Raw genomic sequence first — 15207 nt, 5'->3', positions numbered from 1 at the left:
ATATGACTTTGCCAGAAATGTTTATTTTGTGTAATGACTATTTTGACTTACTAAGTGTTACAGCGCATGAAGATATTAAAAGTGGGAAAGAGAGTTTACATGATCATGTATTGCATGGTCTTGGATAAAGTGGTCAAAGACAAGGAGTTGTTATATAAAATTCCACAAACATGTCTCTTTTTTATACTTCTCAATGCATACATGTACTTTATGAAAACATTTGAAAATTGGGTATTCGTTCCGTGATTATTCCTTTTTAAAGAAAGACTTGGCCCATGGTTGAGGGAAGGTGTTTAGCCCCGTAACCATTTCAACCGGTATCACTCCGGAATTTTAACACGGACTTTGGAGCATATATAGTTTCCTTGATTTCATTGTGCGGTAAGAAGTTGCCTGGCAACCCCTCTCTTGGGGCCCCTTTGCAAATTTTACTACCTCGTTTCACAACCGTAACGTGACGTTATCAGAGCTATTTTTAACGGGACTTTCCCAAACAATTCAAGTGGTCAAACTAGATAATTTAGACTGTGAATATGGGGATAGCAAGGAAACCTAAATGGCAGTGCAGACAACATGGTATGTCCCTTTAAAACATTTTCATTTGCAATTACTGTACACACAAAAAAGATGTCTACGCTAAAATGGAATGTTATTGAACTATTGTGAATATTTGATATCTGCCCTAAGAAAACTTGAAGGGGAATTATAATGAACGATGAGAGAAAGATTAAAAGAGTGAAAGAATTTATACATCGAAAGAAATCCTCCCTTCCAGGGGAACTTTATTTGAAGACTGCTTAACCAAAGGCCCCATTATTGACAATAGACTATTGACCTGGGACGTTGAGATGGTTTAACATTTCAAAATATTGTTTGCAAATGTGGCAGATATCGGAGAGTGATAAGCACTCACCTTCAAACTATCAACATATAACTTTTCTCTGTTTGGCAAGGTTCATAATATTCCACTCTATATTAACTTCTAGGAATTATCATACTTTTTGTTGGGAGAAGGAAGCATATGCATCTTGTGTATTGTTCTCCGAGATATTTAAGACCGTCGATGGTCTAAGTGGCTCATGATTAAATTGAAACGACAAACGAAAATCTTGTGAGCTATTGAATTGGTTTACAAATAACCTGTTTTATAGGCAACATATTTTATTTATTTCAAACTTTTGTTTATACTTCCCGATAACGATAGGGGAAGGACAGTAATTTCCGTCCGCACTGCATTGTTTTATGTAAAGTAGGTCGCAGCGAGAAATATTTTCCTCTTCACTCACTTTGGCATCCTCGATAATCCAGGTTACGCTCACATACGCTCTCTGCACCCCTGAAATATGTCATAGCAAAAGTGAAGGCACAGTTTTCGCCACGTTGTTGGTGAAACAAGAAGACTAATTCGATCCCTTGGAGTATATCAAAAGAATCTTGCTGTCGCGTAACGGTAAAAAAAGACTGTCTTTGAAGTCTGGTGTCGCTCCTTTGTAATCTTCAAAGGACGGGTATCAGTCTAGCGATTGGTCATTATTTTTTAACATGAGACCAATCAAACAGCTATCTTCGTGTCTTCCATTTTACTTTGACATACCAGGGGTGCAGAGGGCAAAAGTGATCGTAGCCTCTGGATATCGAGGATGTCACTTTGGTGGCTTTGCATCATCCAGCTCTGTATGCAGATTCATCTTCATGAGTACTACAGCATTATGCGCCTTGTGGGTCATTGTGACCTATTTAACTTTTAATGTAGGCCGTGTCACATGGGACCTGAACATTTGTTACAGCTATATTTGGACCTAAACTAAGGTGTTCAGAGTATTTTTTTTACATGTTTTAGGGGTTTAAATAAACTTTCGGTAAAACTGACACCCCAATGATCAGGTTTACGAGCCAAAACATGTAAAACTACTCTTAACACCTTAGTTTAGGTCCAAATATAGCTGTAACAAATTATCAGGTCCCTGTGGGCCGTGTATATGTCCTGTTTATGTTAGCTCCATTTAGTATGGCTATAGATTTTGCATTTATCTCCATCGTGTGGTTATAGACCCTGCGTTTAGCTCTATTTGTGTGGCTAAACTTTGCGTTAAAACCTCCATTGTGTGGTTAGACCACGAACTGAGATAGCTATAATCTAATTCCGTGGTTAGACTTTGCGTTTACGTCCATTAATTCTGTTTGGTTAAACTAAACCATGCAATTTTCTGTTCTCCCATATTCATAAAAGGTCATATTAGGTCCAAGGTCTTCAAACTATGCATGCAGATTCATTTCTAGAAGTACATGCTTCTTCTTCTTCCTTTACAAAGATAAGACTCAAAGGTTTGAGTGCACTTGATCCCGGGAGGTGGCATTAAAAATGTTAAAAACAATTATTTTTGTTAATTTGTACTATAAGATAAAACCAGAAAACACTTTATGGAAGGTTGAAACTAGCCATGGTAGACCTGAAAAGTTCAGGTTTGGCTCCTGTGCTAGGGATGATGGTACCGAATTCCAGTTAACAATAGTTCTAGGGAAGAATGAGTATTTATACAAATTTGTGTGGGTTGATATTTGATTAATTCTGTGGGCCCCTCTGGTTCTCCTGTCGCCTGATGTTATGAATTGGGATGGATCAATAGCCACATGTCCGTTTGTTATTTTATATAACATCAGGAGCCTGGCTTTTTTTCTTCGCTTGGCTAGGGGCTCCCAGTTATGTATATTTATCATGTTGGTGACACATCCAGGCTCTCTAGATCTATGATCATTAAATATGTATCTTGCAGCCCTACACTGCACATTTTCAATTGCTAGGACCTGGTCTGAAATAAAAGGGTCCCAGCAAGTAGCTGCATATTCTTGTGATGGTCTTACTAGTGTGGTCAATGTCTGGGTTTTGACTTTCCTGGTGCATGATGACATGTCGCGACGCAGAAATCCCAGTGTCCTACTGATTTGCCTTGTTGGTGATGGATTGTATGTGTTTATCCCAATTTAGGTCTGAGGTGAAAGTGACACCTAGGTATTTGCTAGAGTCTAAATTTTCCAAAACTCGATTGTGCAGGGAGGAGTAGCTAAACTTAACTGGATTTTTCTGTCTAGATATGTTGATGATAGAACTTTTTTTTGGCGTTAAAATTCATTTGCCATTTACCCTCCCAGATTTCCAAGGATTTGAGGTCGTTTTCCAGTTTCTCACACTAATGAATTAATTTCTGTATGTAATAAGCAGTCGTCAGCAAAGAGTTTGATGTCACACTAGCATGTGGCATATGTTTCCCTTCGCTGACTGGTTACACTGCGTTCAGTTTTCATGTAGTGTACAAGCAATCGTTTACATGGCGGTAGCGCACTACAACCCAGTACTACCTTGGTTGATATCCGGTGTATTATTCACGCATGCGTGTTAGAAATTGTGAACGTGGACCAACTTCCGTCAAGCCACCGACGATATTACACTGTACATCAATAAGTTATCGCATCTAAAAAAGAAAAGATGCACATGTTAAGACGAGATAAGAAAGAGGAAGAGGATGGTAAGTAGATAAGGGTGTTGCAGATGTTCCCCTTTTATGTAACTTTTGAGGTAAACATTGATCGCAGAGGATAACCGTGAAACTTCCACCTTCCTACAGGTCCAGCACACTGCCGATTGAGCTATATAGCTATATACACCTATAAATTATAGCTGTATTGAGCTATATTTTCTCAGATTTCAAATTTCATTAAATTAAAGCAAAGTCGCATAAAACAATAAGGTTTATGGTAATGTTGACTACAAAAAGCATACATTTAGATGTTTATTTTCATTTTTCATAAATGTAAAATTTCCGATTTTTTTACATCATTATTTTTTAAAAAGAATACCCATATTTAATGTCTTTTGTTATCAACTTAATGATACAATCTTCTTTTAAAAGCGACTTTGTTTCGTTTTCCTTAAAAAAGAAAATCACTTGAAAATAGCTCAAAAGACCTATTTCACATAGGTCAATAGAGCTATTATAGGTCTTTACAGCTATATAGCTCAATCGGCAGAGTGTACTGGACCTGTCCTACCCCAACAATGTTACAGTAGAGGTTTTACACGGCGAGAAACTTTAAAAGGGCGACCAGCGGCCTCTCATGTTATAGGAGTACCACCTACCCAACCCTCAAAATGATTGGAGGGCGAAACAAACCTTAAGGCTGTGGTGCAAACAGGATTAAGGGAAAAACGAACTTGATTAAAAGTCATTGTTGCTCTATTTATAATAAAGTCTTAAGCGAGACTACATATTAGTCATATAAGCCAACACCATCACCAGTAATGCTCGTTCAGGTCGTCAATGATATTCGTTTTACATATTTTAACAAGGCAATCAAGTCACATATTTCATCAAAATTTGATTCTTTAAACATGTTAGACAACTAAACGATATAAATAATGGGGTTTTGATGTCCCTGGTTGGAGATTGAGGCAAGATAGTACAGCAATCGCAGCCGCCGAAATCATATCCGATAGAAGAAAATGCTGACCAGCGGCCTCTTATGTTATCAGGTCGGGTAAAACCACTAACATGCGTATAATATGCAAACTCGCCTATTATACGCCAATAGGGGTATGGTTTTGTTACTAAAAATAGCCAAAATCACTTGAATCTTAACTTTTTCAAATTGTTTGTCCAAGTCGCATTTATTCAGTCATGAAAAATAATACAAATGCTAAAGTAAACTTTATTTGCATGTGGGAAAGTACCAAAAATAGATGCAATACTTCCGGTAAAGTTACATCAAGTTTCTTAGTAGCAAACGCTTTCAGTAAACATCATTTAGCAAAATATTATTTACCTTGTCGTAAATTAATGCCATTTTTAATAATATCTTGCAAAAGTTACTGTTAAAGTGATTTGGGTTATTTTTAGTAACAAATCCATGCTCCAACTGGCGTATAATAGGCGAGTTTGCGTATTATACACAAATAGTGGTTTTCCCCAACCTGGTTATAGGTGTACTCGCCGTGTAAACCTCTAACACTGTTGGAGTACAGGAGGGAGTGAAATACAGAGTGAAACAAATTCGAACTTGGGACCCTCCAAACTCTAGACATATGCTCTACGAGTTGAGCTGGCTGGTTGATGATGATTGCTCCTATCCAGTTCCACTACATTCCTCCCTCCATTTTTCTAAGTCTTTGTCCCCGAAGACACAATTATTTGCAACCCAGGTTCAGGTATACCCCCTGCCAAGCATTCACCCAGTACTTGAAACAAGAGTTGGCCACAAGCACCAGTTTTATAATAGGAGAAGTAAATGCACGGCCAGACCAGGATTCCAAACTTTAGATGGATGCTTTACCAATTGAGCTACCCGATTGATAACGAAATGACTACAGTACGGCTGAAGGGGATTAGTGTGTCTTTTGGAGAGATTCAAATTCCATTGGTGGCAGTTATGTTTCTGAGGAAGACAAATCAACCTTGCTAAAGTGTTTGATATTATTATCTCTGTGCTGTGGTATTCCATTAAATGACACTTTCAATCACTGTCAATGAGCCATTGTATACACAGACCAATAACAAACAGAACACAATTTGCAAGCACAACATACAGCACCCACATATATGTATGCATGACACATGGGAATATGAGCAAGTGCATGTTCACAGCTCTCCGATCTGGGGGGTTATGGGGCATATTATCCCTGAATATTGCCCCTCTGAATAATGAACAGCTTGTTGAGGATATCAATCACAGTGTATAAAGATACCAGTGTGAATTTGAGTTAAATCTATGTCATTATTTCCCTATTTTTATAAAAATACTGTTTTTTTTCTTTATAGGTGGTGGCAATCCTTTCCACAACATAGAAAAAAGCAGTGTGTTGCAAGAGGTATTGTATGAATTTAATGTTTATGTTCAACTGAAGACACATGGTGTAGTATGAGCCTACATAAACCAACCAGTATTGCTATATATATTGTATGATTTATTCTAATCAAACACGTCAGATAGCTCTTTTAATGAATTATTGAAAGCGTGTGTATATTATAATTATATTTTCTTTTAAATTTTCCATCCTGGTATCATAAATATTGTTTCATATGAATAAAGTTTTGAACTGTTCAATGCTATACAAAAGCATGCTTGAAGGATTCTTTTTTTAACTCTGGTGCTGTGTTTTTTTCAGGCAAGAACCTTCAATGAATCGCCCATAAATCCAAGAAAATGTGCCCACATCCTGACAAAGGTCTTATACCTTATCAACCAGGTAACTACACATTGGGGCTTGTTTTTGTAGCATTTATTCACACTGAATCAAATTTAGCTCTCCTTTTTAGCAATAGCATCACTCCAGAACAACTGATCAGTAAAACATTTTTCAAATGAAACTGATCATGAGTTTGCTACACAAAAATAAAAAATAAATGAACTTTGTGACAACCCTGCTTGCTTTCTACTAGGAGTTATATGATAAAATTCTAGTGTCCTACTTGCTCTATAATCTAAATATAGAAAATTTTGAATGTAGAATACAATTTCAAATTTCTTGATGTTTTTTATTCATTTATATTGCTACCATTCAGTTGCTAATTATTTATGCAAATGGTATCATAAAATTAAGATATATGAAGTACCATATTAGAGTTGTGCATGAGCAAGTTTTGACTGTACTGAAAATAATTTTTAATCTGAATATGTGTAGCATATGTGAAAGGTACTGAAATAAGTGCTTTTTAAATAGTTTTTTAAATGACATGATTGATTGATGGTTACTATTTCGTTTTACTTGATAGGGTGAACAGATTGGAACCACTGAGGCTACTGAGGCATTTTTCGCCATGACAAAACTTTTCCAGGCCAAAGATGTAAGATTACTTAAGTGATTTTCAACTTCTACATGTAATATTTGTTTGAATTTAGAGAAACTCCACGATTTTAAGACATTGCTTTGACTATTTTTTGAAAGATAATATTTGTTTGGCTACATCGATTTCTTTAGAAAATTATGTAGTGGATTGATAGAAGAAACACTGAGGAAGTAAAAAGAGTAGAATCATAAATAAACATGTGACTTTTGTCTTTACAGCCAATCCTGCGACGTCTGGTTTACCTTGGTATCAAGGAAATGTCTAAGATTGCCCAGGATGTCATCATCGTAACCAGCAGGTATTTGATCTTAGAAAACCCTCATTAACATTTCTTTCTTGTATATATATATAAACACATAAAATATTTATCTTTCATGTAAAACTTGGGACCAACTTTTAAAATGGCAATGTATTGAGTATTTTTTCTGTTTCATGCATAACACAAACATGAAAAATGTACAAAAGGAATTGTCTTCCATGAAAAGTGTTTTATCATGTGTGACCATCTGAAAAAGAAAATCAGAAAAAAATGGTTAATTCCAACATCAATGTTTGACCTCAACAGTTTGATGAAGGATATGACTGGAAGGGAAGACCAGTTCAGAGGCCCAGCCATCCGTGCCCTTTGCTCTATCACAGATGTAAGTATTATAAATGTATCTTGTTTTTAGAAAAAAAAAACTAGGTAGGGTTAAGTTACAATTGATAAACATTTTTTTGAGTGGTCCTTTTTCTAGAAATCTGGGTTTTTCGTTTGATTTCTTTCACCGAAAATGCTATTCACGTAAAACACGAAGAATCAAGTTGTCAATTTCCTAAATATATAATGTAATAAACAAGATTAGAGTAAAGCCTTAAGGAGAAGTGTGATATTCACAGACCTAAACTAAAGCATAGAAATGTCTATAAAATGAAGTGTTTTATTTAAGGCATTCTTTTTTGTATGTTACCGCCAGGTGGAATTTTCTGCAAATCACAAAAATCTGAATTCAAGACCGTAAATAACATGTTTGTAATACATTTAGTTGATACTCAATGATAATAATGAATGGTCATGTTTTTACACAATTTACTCCTGTTTTACTTTGCAGACCACAATGTTACAGAGCATTGAACGTTACATGAAACAGGCCATCGTGGACAAGGTTAATGCAGTGTCCAGTGCTGCCCTCGTCTCATCACTGGTCAGTTCATTGGTCTAGGGACTTGCGCTACAGATGTTCTAATCACCTTTTGTCTAGTCCATCCTTAAATAGTTCTTTTCATCACTTTTCTCAAGCACTGGATAGAATTGCTTAATTTTCACATGAAGATTCCTGTTTTTCCTCAATTGAGCAGACAACAGATAAGAAAACATCAAACTGACATAGAACCATTCGAGATCTTTCCATGCTAGATGCCAAGATCCTTCTTGGAGCTCATTGTAAAATGGATCATAGTGCACATGTACCTTGTTCATTTTAACATGAGTTTTGAAAAAGCATATAAAGCATTTCTGTTAACTGTTAAAAATAATGTTCATGATTAATCAAAAAGAAACAGTTTTACAGTTTTAACTGGCATACCTTTTCTAAATGCACTGTTCCAGAAACCTTTTCTAAATGCACTGTTCCAGAACATATATACAACCATTTGCTGTCCTCTTTTATTGTCGCTGTAAACATAATTTTTGATATCTGTTTTGCAGCATCTGAGTAAGTGTAGTCAGGATGTGACGAAGCGCTGGGTGAACGAAGCCCAGGAAGCTGTGTCTAGTGACAACATAATGGTCCAGGTAAGAAGATCTGGGCTGGTCCCACTTTCAGTTTTCACTACTAACGTTAACATGTCAAATTAGTTCCATGTCTCTGAAATCTTCATTAAGATTCCTCAGTTTACATATTTCTGAAATTTTGGCAAAAATAAAGAACATCATTATGAGAGTTTGACATAGGTCCAAACCTTTGTTTCTCTGATCCAATTCATCTTTGATTACTAGTGCGATAATTTTAAAATCTGATAAAATATTATTTATCTGTCTTTTTTTTCAATTGTATGATTTCTTAAATTTTTAAGTAAGTTGAGACATTAAGTTTCATTTGTGGTGACAATTTCATTGATTTAATTTAGTCCGCAGTCAGATAATTCAGTTTTTCATCAATCTCATTTGCACTTACTCTTTTGTTCTGTTACTCCTGACAGTACCACGCCCTTGGACTTCTGTACCACATCAGGAAATATGACAGACTGGCTGTCACCAAACTAGTTACCAAGTTCTCCAAACACTCCCTCAAGTCTCCCTATGCGTACTGCCTACTGGTAAGGCTTTGCTATTGTTTACTGGAAATACTTTGTATCAGTCTCTTGAGATTAAGTCATGTGCATCCTATTTGATGCTGGACCATTTTTGGCTCATCTTTTGGGATCACATAAATTGGTATTCAGTCATCTTTAGACATTGAATATTGTTTTCCATGAGATGGAGAAAGATTCATATTCAGATACTTCAAATAAGGAATAAAAAGAACTATTCTGATTTTATTTTTTCAAGTATACACTTTTATCAAGTTCAAAATTCTTCAATGATTGCCATAATTATTTTATTTTTTATTCCAGATCAGAATTGCAAGTAAACTTATGGAAGAAGAAGGAGTAGGGTAAGGAAAATTATCTGAGAAATTATGAAGGATAAAGTATGTGAATAATGACATGAAAAGAATGGGCATAAAGTGGACAAATGTCTTTTTTGTAATTTAGGTAACCTAACTGTTGTTTGCTCCACTAGAACTGACAAGACTTTGTTTACATCACCTGAATTGACATAGGTTTTGTTTACTTCATCAGAACTGACAGCCCAATGTTTGACTTCATTGAGAACTGCCTGCGCCATAAGAGTGAGATTGTCATCTACGAGGCTGCCCACGCCATAGTAAACTTAAAGAACACATCTGCCAAAGAGCTGGCCTCAGCTGTGCCCGTTCTCCAGCTTTTCTGTAGCTCAGCCAAGCCCACGCTTAGGTTTGCTGCTATCAGGACCCTGAACAAGGTACATCAAATAATTCATTGATGAATAAGGTTGGAAAATCAGATATTGTTAAAAAAAAAGAAATTACTTAAAAGGTGAAAAAATGCTGTAATTTATCAGCATCTCATGTTACCACCTGGATGTGACTCTTTAAAAGAGAAAAAGTAAAAACAAAATAACATATTAGTCTAATCATGTTATTATCCATGGCTCTAATTTCATCATTAAAACATATTCTAGAAATCTCAAGCAGAAGATCTGTTTCAATGTTTGTTTTTAGGTAAAATATCATGAAAGTTCATCATAACATTAATTTTGTGTTTAAAGGTTGCCATGAAACACCCAGCTGCAGTAACAGCCTGTAACTTGGAACTAGAGAACCTGATCACGGACTCTAACCGCAGTATTGCTACACTGGCCATCACCACCCTCCTAAAGGTATCATATTCATCATTATTTTATAAAAGCTACTTTGACTAGTATACCAATCAATACAATTTAAACAGTATCGTCAAAGATTTCTGCACAGCTGAGTTTTTGAGTGATAAACTGATCTTTTTTGTTGGTATTTTGAAGTTTTACCTTACTTTGAACTTTCCTTCCTTCACATTAGAGAACATAATCATGCTCATATTTTTATTTGGCCTCAAGTTCCAAAGGAGCTCAGGTTTACAATATGTCCTTTTCATGACTTCTGTTACAAGAGTTTTCTGTAAACAAGAAAATTACTTAACAGGGGATTTCAATATAAGAATTACTAGTCATAACCATGGTCTTAATTAACATTCTAAAGTGTAATTTTTAAGTTGAGTTACATAAGAACAGAACTAGTATATTTCATAATTTATGGTCACTATTCTATGTTTGCTTGTCTTACAGACGGGAAGTGAAAGCAGTATTGACAGACTGATGAAGCAGATCTCCAGTTTCATGAATGAAATCTCTGACGAGTTCAAAATTGTTGTCATTCAAGCCATACAGTAAGATTTAGTTTAATTTCTGTACAGAATGTTAGAGTATTGCTCAATCTGTGTGTGAAGGGTTAAAGACCTAATAAATAGCTATAAAAATAACCTACTTAACAATTCTTGCTAAGTACCAATTTTCACCATAGCTTATATCTCTTAGTCAAACAGAAAAGATTACTGGTAAAAACAGGGGTTAGAAAGACCATCCCTGGTTCTATAGTTTGTATGGGGGGGGGGGGGGGGGGGGGGGGGGGGGAGATACAATTTTCAGATTTTGCTGGCATGATAAATGTTATGGGGAGAATTTGTACTTGGTAAGAATTGTTCGCTATACAATCTGTTTTATGTGTACTAGGTATTACAGACCTGATAAACAGATATGTTTGGCAAAGGTGAAGATAATTTTAATACAGCAATACTTTGTGAATAATTCAGTCGTCTTAAATTGTCTAGTTACTATGTATTTTGTGGTGTTATGTTTTAAGGGTTTTTTGTTTTGCCTAGGTCCCTATGCTCGAAGTTCCCGAGAAAGCATCCTGTGTTGATGAACTTCCTGTCCTCCGTCCTAAGGGATGAGGTAATGATATTTTGCTACTTCAAATCAATTTCCAATTACCTCCCTTGGAATTAGATAAACATGGAAAACAATGAAACGAACACATTGGATAATGTTATAAGTTAACTCTATAAATCTGTTTAATTGGATCTAACCCAATCACATCCTACTGTAATTGTAGCTCTATAAATCTCTAAAGGACTTACAACTAGGTGGGAAGCTTCTGTTTTTCTGTTTTACATTTCAGTTGCAATGTCATATGACAGTGGTTTCACTCCTTAAAGTTTTGAACACTTTGCTGATTGATAAATTGATCAAAATGTTCCAATTATATTGCTAAAATGACTCAATAGTACTTAAAGTCCAAGTTGTTTGTATAATTAAAACACAAAAAACTTGACTGTCACTGTGGGTTTGATTACATTTACATGTAATGTAATGATTGATTACTGTTTCTATAACTAAACCCACAAAAAACAAACTTTGGTCACATTCACATATCTTGGTTGAAATGGTTCAGGTGGTGCAGAAATATTCTGTCTGGACCCCTCAATCTTCATGTGTCAAGTATTCCTGAGGTCAGCCTCGGTTCAGATCTGCGCCTGTCATTTTCTTTCAGGTTCAACCATTTCAACTGGTTGAACCGGATGTGCGAAAGGGGCCATAATTGTTTAATGTGCCTGTATTAACGTTAATTTAATGTTTAAATACAATTATACTAATAATTTCCTGTTTTACAGGGAGGTTTTGAGTACAAGAAGGCCATTGTGGACAGTATCATTACCATCATAGAGGACAACCCAGAGGCGAAGGAAGCAGGTGAGATTTATATTATAATGGTATTAGAAACTTGTTAGGGCATGCCCAGGAGTTCTATCTTTTCACTATATTCAGATCCATAGTCAAAGAATTTTACAACTGAATAATTATTCTAGGCAATACAAGGCTACATTACTTCTTGAAAAAGAACATACCTGCACATGTTTATAAATTGGTGTGTAAATTTCAATTTAAGAAAAACTTACTTTGGAAAAAGCAAGTAAAACTAGGGGTTGCTCTATATCTACTTTTGTATCAGAAGAACAAAAAATTGTAAGGGACTCCAATTTTCTTGCATATTTCTCACATATTTTATTATAATATATGTTAAACTGATTAATCATTTAATTTAGACCCCACTTTAGCCAGTGCTATCATTGTACACCTTAAGAACATTTTCTTTAAAACGTGTATATTCTAAAATATATTTAACCTGAAAATGGCAATGACACTAAGACTGGTATTTTCTGTTGTTGCAAGGACTTGCCCATCTGTGTGAATTTATTGAGGACTGTGAACACACGGTGTTGGCCACAAAGATCCTACATCTACTGGGTAGGGAGGGGCCACGTACCCCCACCCCCTCCAAGTACATCCGCTTCATCTACAACAGGGTTATCCTTGAAAACGCTGCTGTTCGAGCAGGTAAGTTTCTATAAGCAGAGATCAAATAGTTTGAAATGGCAGTAATCATTAATGTTTACACATTGATGAACAATCAATATTAACATTTATGATTTTGTTTCAGAGAGTAAACTTATTCAATTTTCCCCAAGAGATCATCATTCCTCCAGACACTTTTACTTTGAAGTACATTTTAGTTATGTCAACAATATTTTACAGACTAATTCAGTTTTATTAATGTCTAAGAAGGAGGTCCAACATGATTTGTGTCCAGACAGCCAAGCTCTCAGTTGACCAAGATTCAAATTGATAAAGATTCTCAAATCTCTGTTTGAAAATTTGATCATGTCAATGTTTAAAATAGACCAACAGCACAGGATTCAATGACTTCATTTGGGTGTTACTAAATGATCTTATTGGATCCCTGATTGAATGATAAACGAAATGATGTGTCATGTGACAGTATGTTTGCAGACTTTCAGTAATTGGTAGGCAGACAGACACACACCTATATAAATACTGATTGTGAAGTGTATGTTTACAGCCACTGTGACAGCCCTGGCCAAGTTTGGTGCCCACTGTGAGGAGCTCCTGCCCAGCTGTATTGTCCTACTGGAAAGGTAAGACAATGTTCTATATACAGTCCACTGTTAAAATACTCCCGACTTTCACAAATCTCACTTCTTAAGCTTCCAACTTGTCTAAATATACTAAGAAACAGTGAAGAACAAGAACATATTTTGCTTGATACCATGTGAAGAAAATGTTTTTATCGGTAAATATATATATATACTGTCAGATCATGGAAAAAGTGATAAATCAAAGCATTTTAATTATAGACTGTTGCAAAACAATGTCATTAGTATTATGGTGCTACAACTGTACTTTACTGTATGTAGGGAAATTTTCGCTGCAGTTTAACTTTCGCCTTTTTCGCCCTCCCCAATAAGGGCAAATTTTAATAAACATTAGGAGAACATGGATTTTATAGGCAAAGGGCGAATAATTGACAGAGCGAAACTTTTCGAGTACATATACAGTACTCTATCATCATCTAAATTAATACATCATCATATATTATAGTTATGATTGAGATATACTGAAAAAGCCACTGAAACATGTTAAATTTCTTTAAAATGTGTAGAGTATAATTTCCCCGATAATTCATGGAACATGGAGATCAGTTCCTAATATAAACAAATATTGGAACCAGAAATATATTAATGAGTTAACCAGATTTAAATAACTTAGATTAAGATGGTGCTGCTTCATTCTGAAATAGAGATTTGAAAAGCATTTTAAATTGAAATTTTACACTTCAAATTGTCTGAGTCTCTGTTTCTGTTGTTCAGAGTAATTATAGTAAAAATAGCTTGTGCATTTATTTAGAAACCAAGTAAAAGAGGCTTAAATAAGACTGACAGGGTTTTTTTGGTGTTATAATCTTATTTCTTATTTCTCTTTTTGTATTTTTCAACAATAGATGTTTGTTGGACACAGACGACGAAGTAAGAGACCGGGCCACATTCTATGTACAAACACTTAAACAACAACAGAAATCACTCAAGTCCACCTACATCCTCAATGGTGAGATCAGAATCTTATATTGTGCTTTGTTAATCATCTGACATTAAGAAAGATAAAATTAAATCACTTTTCAAAAATATCACCTAAAGATTGTAAACTTTGCCATTAATTAAAACAGAACAATATATTAAAAAAATGTTTTTCAGTTCTATAACCTGTTTTCTAATTTGTAATAAAATCTTGAAATGTTTTTATTAAAAATATGTGATCATACCGTACACGTTATGTAATCAAAGTAATATGTATTTTACAAGCCATGAGACATCTATTCATTATCCATAAATCTTTCGTTTTCATCATATTTTGTATTGCAGACTTAAGTTCAGATATGCTATTTGATATTCAGTTTTTGGAACTGCAAATTTCTGTGAGAATAGGTGATTCTTGTGTGGCATGACTGCTTTTTTAGGTCACCTGAGACAAAGTCTCAAGTGACCTATTGCGATCGCCTTTTGTCTGTTGTCGTCTGTCGTGCGTTCGTAAACAATGTACATTTTCGACTTCTTCTCCAAAACCCCTGAACCAATTTCAATGAAATTTTGCAGGGACCTTCCATGGACAAAGGTGAACAAAAATAGTTGCCAGTTTAGTCCTAAGCCCCCAGGGGCCTGAGGGGTGGGGCCAAAAAGGGTCAAATTACCGAAATTGTGAATTTCTTGACCCTGGGGTCTCACATTTCCCCCTGGGGAGGGGGTAAACTTTACTATAGTTTATATAGGGAAATCACATTTTGGACCAACATTTGTTTAATTTCCATTGGAAGTAATTCAATTTGGGTTAGCATTATCAGTATTAGGTAGCAGTTTGATA

At 35.3% G+C, this 15207-nt stretch overlaps 1 protein-coding gene across 1 annotated transcript in view; it reads left to right on the top strand.

Moving 5' to 3' along the window:
• The first annotated feature begins 3401 nt into the window (after window positions 1-3401).
• The window catches only part of LOC110453228 (coatomer subunit gamma-2-like), a 17334-nt gene continuing 5528 nt past the window's right edge, over window positions 3402-15207 (top strand). The window contains exons 1-18 of the mRNA XM_021502093.1: window positions 3402-3524; window positions 5811-5860; window positions 6158-6238; window positions 6765-6836; window positions 7058-7137; window positions 7405-7480; window positions 7931-8023; window positions 8527-8613; window positions 9021-9137; window positions 9435-9475; window positions 9663-9864; window positions 10171-10281; window positions 10723-10823; window positions 11316-11388; window positions 12108-12186; window positions 12667-12831; window positions 13355-13430; window positions 14294-14397. Coding sequence (XP_021357768.1) covers window positions 3485-3524; window positions 5811-5860; window positions 6158-6238; window positions 6765-6836; window positions 7058-7137; window positions 7405-7480; window positions 7931-8023; window positions 8527-8613; window positions 9021-9137; window positions 9435-9475; window positions 9663-9864; window positions 10171-10281; window positions 10723-10823; window positions 11316-11388; window positions 12108-12186; window positions 12667-12831; window positions 13355-13430; window positions 14294-14397 — 1648 coding nt within the window. The 5' untranslated portion in view covers window positions 3402-3484. The remainder of the gene's footprint in view (window positions 3525-5810; window positions 5861-6157; window positions 6239-6764; window positions 6837-7057; window positions 7138-7404; window positions 7481-7930; window positions 8024-8526; window positions 8614-9020; window positions 9138-9434; window positions 9476-9662; window positions 9865-10170; window positions 10282-10722; window positions 10824-11315; window positions 11389-12107; window positions 12187-12666; window positions 12832-13354; window positions 13431-14293; window positions 14398-15207) is intronic.

This window comes from Mizuhopecten yessoensis, unplaced genomic scaffold (assembly GCF_002113885.1).
Source record: "Mizuhopecten yessoensis strain PY_sf001 unplaced genomic scaffold, ASM211388v2 scaffold7201, whole genome shotgun sequence".
In the NCBI taxonomy this organism is placed as follows: domain Eukaryota; kingdom Metazoa; phylum Mollusca; class Bivalvia; order Pectinida; family Pectinidae; genus Mizuhopecten; species Mizuhopecten yessoensis.
This window is presented reverse-complemented; position numbering and strand designations above follow the sequence as displayed.